The sequence below is a fragment of the Salmo salar genome, chromosome 16 (genome assembly GCF_965601325.2).
Source record: "Salmo salar chromosome 16, fSalSal1, whole genome shotgun sequence".
Taxonomy (NCBI): Eukaryota; Metazoa; Chordata; class Actinopteri; order Salmoniformes; family Salmonidae; genus Salmo; species Salmo salar.
Window position 1 is genome coordinate 96277501 of NC_138306.1, and position 5000 is coordinate 96282500.

General features: G+C 48.8%; 1 protein-coding gene across 2 annotated transcripts in view; it reads right to left on the reverse strand.

The window, feature by feature from the left end:
* The window catches only part of LOC106575025 (tripeptidyl-peptidase 2), a 74094-nt gene that overhangs the window by 29352 nt on the left and 39742 nt on the right, over positions 1 to 5000 (reverse strand). For both annotated transcript variants that reach the window (XM_082963216.1, XM_082963215.1), the window contains exon 17: positions 2112 to 2228. In XM_082963216.1, the coding sequence (XP_082819342.1) occupies positions 2112 to 2228 (117 nt within the window). The remainder of the gene's footprint in view (positions 1 to 2111; positions 2229 to 5000) is intronic.

The window sequence follows — 5000 nt, forward strand, 5'->3', positions numbered from 1 at the left end:
CGACAACGTCCCACAACACGGAGGAAAACTGGTACGACAACGTCCCACAACGCGGAGGAAAACTGGTACGACAACGTCCCACTACACGGAGGAAAACTGGTACGACAACGTCCCACTACACGGAGGAAAACTGGTACGACAACGTCCCACAACGCGGAGGAAAACTGGTACGACAACGTCCCACAACGCGGAGGAAAACTGGTACGACAACGTCCCACAACGCGGAGGAAAACTGGTACGACAACGTCCCACAACGCGGAGGAAAACTGGTACGACAACGTCCCACTACACGGAGGAAAACTGGTACGACAACGTCCCACAACACGGAGGAAAACTGGTACGACACGTCCCACAACACGGAGGAAAACTGGTACGACACGTCCCACAACGCGGAGGAAAACTGGTACGACAACGTCCCACAACGCGGAGGAAAACTGGTACGACAACGTCCCACAACACGGAGGAAAACTGGTACGACACGTCCCACAACACGGAGGAAAACTGGTACGACACGTCCCACAACACGGAGGTAAACTGGTACGACACGTCCCACAACACGGAGGAAAACTGGTACGACACGTCCCACAACACGGAGGAAAACTGGTACGACAACGTCCCACAACACGGAGGAAAACTGGTACGACACGTCCCACAACACGGAGGAAAACTGGTACGACAACGTCCCACAACACGGAGGAAAACTGGTACGACACGTCCCACAACACGGAGGAGTGTGTTCCTACTAAAGTGAGGGGAAGTATTCAGACCCCTTGACTTTTTCCACATTTTGTTACGTTACAGCCTTATTCTAAAATTGATTAAATAATTGTTTTCCCCCTCATCAATCTACACACAATACCCCATAATGACAAAGCGGAAACAGGTTTTTAGACATTTTTGCAAATGTATTAAAAATACATAAAAACAGATTATTTTCATAAGTATTCAGACCCTTTGCTATGAGACTTGAAATTGAGCTCAGATGCTTCCTGTTTCCATTGATCATCCTTGAGATGTTTCTACAACTTGATTGGAGTCCACCTGTGGTAAATTCAATTGATTGGACATGATTTGGAAAGGCACACACCTGTCTATACAAGGTCCCACAGTTGACAGTGCATGTCAGAGCAAAAACCAAGCCATGAGGTCGAAGGAATTGTCCATAGTGCTCCGAGACAGGATTGTGTCGAGGCACAGATCTGGGGAAAGGTACCAAAAAATGTCTGCAGCATTGAAGGTCCCCAAGAACACAGTGGCCTCCATCATTCTTAAATGGAAGAAGTTTGGAACCACCAAGACTCTTCCTAGAGCTGGCCGCCCGGCCAAACTGAGCAATCGGGGGAGAAGGGCCTTGGTCAGGGAGGTGACCAAGAACCCGATGGTCACTCTGACAGAGCTCAAGAGTTCCTCTGTGGAGATGGGAGAACCTTCCAGAAGGACAACCATCTCTGCAGCACTCCACCAATAAGGCCTTTATGGTAGAGTGGCCAGACGGAAGCCCCTCCTCAGTAAAAGACACATGACAGCCCACTTGGAGTTTGCCAAAAGGCACATAAAGACTCTCAGACCATGAGAAACAAGATTCTCTGGTCTGATGAAACCAAGATTGAACTCTTTGGCCTGAATGCCAAGCGTCACGTCTGGAGGAAACCTGGCACCATCCCTACGGTGAAGCATGATCTCTGAATGTCCTTGAGTGGCCCAGCCAGAGACCGGACTTGAACCCGATCGAACATCTCTGGAGAGACCTGAAAATAGCTGTGCAGCGACGCTCCCCATCCAACCTGACAGAGCTTGAGAGGATCTGCAGAGAAGAATGGGAGAAACTCCCCAAATACAGGTGTGCCAAGCTTGTAGCGTCATACCCAAGAAGACTCGATGCTGTAAATCGCTGCCAAAGGCGCTTCAACAAAAGTACTGAGTAAAGGGTCTGAATACTTATGTAAAATGTGATCGTTTTTTTTTTTTACTGTTAATAAATTAGCAAAATGAAAATGTTTTTGCTTTGTAATTATGGGGTATTGTGTGTAGTTTGATGAGGCTGTAACGTAACAAAATGTGGGAAAAGTCAAGGGGTCTGAAGAGTTTGAAGGCAGTGCATATATACTCACTATGTGGAGAGGTGACGGCGAGGTGGTCAGGCCGTGGAAGGAGATGCCGTAGTCCACGGTAACGTCACCAAGGCTGGCCCACCACCGGGCGATACATAACTCGACTGTTTTCCCTGGCTAGAGAGGAGAAACACTTAGTCAAAACAGCATCACAGAGACCACCTGATCCCATTCAGTCCCCTGGTCTATTGATTCCTAGGGCTGACCCCATTCAGTCCCCTGGTCTATTGATTACTAGGGCTGACCCCATTCAGTCCCCTGGTCTATTGATTCCTAGGGCTGACCCCATTCAGTCCCCTGGTCTATTGATTCCTAGGGCTGACCCCATTCAGTCCCCTGGTCTATTGATTCCTAGGGCTGACCCCATTCAGTCCCCTGGTCTATTGATTACTAGGGCTGATCCCATTCAGTCCCCTGGTCTATTGATTACTAGGGCTGACCCCATTCAGTCCCCTGGTCTATTGATTACTAGGGCTGACCCCATTCAGTCCCCTGGTCTACTGATTGGTCGATGGGCTGTTGGTCGACCGAGATCTTTTTAGTCGAGCAAACGAGACACCTGTCTGATTCACGCCAGTCTGATTGGACTAATCCATTGCGGAGGCCTGTCTGATTGGACTAATCCATTGTAGAGGCCTGTCTGATTGGACCAATCCATTGCGGAGGCCTGTCTGATTGGACCAATCCATTGCGGAGGCTTGTCTGATTGGACCAATCCATTGCGGAGTCCTGTCTGTGTGGACCAATCCATTGCAGAGGCCTGTCTGATTGGACCAATCCATTGCGGAGGCCTGTCTGATTGGACCAATCCATTGCGGAGGCCTGTCTGATTGGACCAATCCATTGCGGAGGCCTGTCTGATTGGACCAATCCATTGCGGAGGCCTGTCTGATTGGACCAATCCATTGCGGAGGCCTGTCTGATTGGACCAATCCATTGCGGAGGCCTGTCTGATTGGACCAATCCATTGCGGAGGCCTGTCTGATTGGACCAATCCATTGCGGAGGCCTGTCTGATTGGACCAATCCATTGCGGAGGCCTGTCTGATTGGACCAATCCATTGCGGAGGCCTGTCTGATTGGACCAATCCATTGTAGAGGCCTGTCTGATTGGACCAATCCATTGTAGAGGCCTGTCTGATTGGACCAATCCATTGTAGAGGCCTGTCTGATTGGACCAATCCATTGTAGAGGCCTGTCTGATTGGACCAATCCATTGTAGAGGCCTGTCTGATTGGACCAATCCATTGTAGAGGCCTGTCTGATTGGACCAATCCATTGTAGAGGCCTGTCTGATTGGACTAATCCATTAGTCTGAGTAGGTATTTTTAAAATCAGGTTATTTTCTACATGTGGGCTGCAACGTTTTTAATTTGTTGGTTTTATGTACCGTAAATTCCGGACTATAAGCCGCAACTTTTTTCCCAGGCTATGAACCTCGCGGCTTAAACAATGACGCGGCTAATATATGGATTTTTCCCGCTTTCAATTTTAAAAAAAAATAAAAAATTAAAACACATTCTGTGACGTGCTCAGTTTTTTGGCGGCATGGAGTTTTCATTAGACCAATGAAATTGCCGAACGGGTTATTAAGGTCAAACAACTTTTTTGTTTACTGTTTAGATTAAATCGAGCGCTCTCAAACTTCCCATCATTCTGATTACGGTAGTCATTTTGTCACCCTCATCATGGCAAAGACACGGAGAAATGCATACGATGCAGCTTTCAAGTTGAAGGCGATTGATCTGGCTGTTGGAAAAGGAAATAGAGCTGCTGCACGGGAGCTTGGTCTTAATGAGTCGATGATAAGACGTTGGAAACAGCAGCGTGAGGAATTGACTCAGTGCAAAAAGACAACTAAAGCTTACTGCTATTTTTTTTATTTTTTGTTACAAGCCGTGTTTCGTTAAAGCCTGTGTAAAGTTAATTTGTTTCAATGTACCAGTAGACACCTGCGGCTTATAGACATGTGCGGCTTATTTATGTTCAAAATAATATATATATATATTTTTTTTTTCAGTGGGTGCGGCTTATATTCAGGTGCGTTTAATAGTCCGGAAATTACGGTAGGCTATTTTTACATCGTTGGTAATGGAATAGAAGTTACTTTTTCTGGTTTGAATCATTTTCATTTGGATAGAATTTAGATTATATCTCAATATCAGTGTCATGTGGTTAAAGACCTTATTATAAATTAAAATGAAACTATTACACGAGAATGTGCATATGAAAATCATATCGCAGATCAGTAGAAACAGTAGGATAACTTGGCACTCCACATGGAAAAGGCTGCAGACCGCTGTTACCGGTAACTTCCGGGGGCGTAGCGCTAACTTCCGGGGGCGTAGCGCTAACTTCCGGGGGCGTAGCGCTAACTTCAGGGGGCGTAGCGCTAACTTCAGGGGGCGTAGCGCTAACTTCCGGGGGCGTAGCGGTAACTTCAAGGGCGTAGCGGTAACTTCCGGGGGCGTAGCGCTAACTTCCGGGGGCGTAGCGCTAACTTCCGGGGGCGTAGCGCTAACTTCCGGGGGCGTAGCGCTAACTTCCGGGGGCGTAGCGCTAACTTCCGGGGGCGTAGCGCTAACTTCCGGGGGCGTAGCGCTAACTTCCGGGGGCGTAGCGGTAACTTCCGGGGGCGTAGCGCTAACTTCCGGGGGCGTAGCGCTAACTTCCGGGGGCGTAGCGCTAACTTCCGGGGGCGTAGCGCTAACTTCCGGGGGCGTAGCGCTAACTTCCGGGGGCGTAGCGCTAACTTCCGGGGGCGTAGCGCTAACTTCCGGGGGCGTAGCGCTAACTTCCGGGGGCGTAGCGCTAACTTCCGGGGGCGTAGCGGCAGCAGGTGGAGGAGGGTCAGGGAACAGGTTATTTTCCTCCTATATTGATCTCTGGC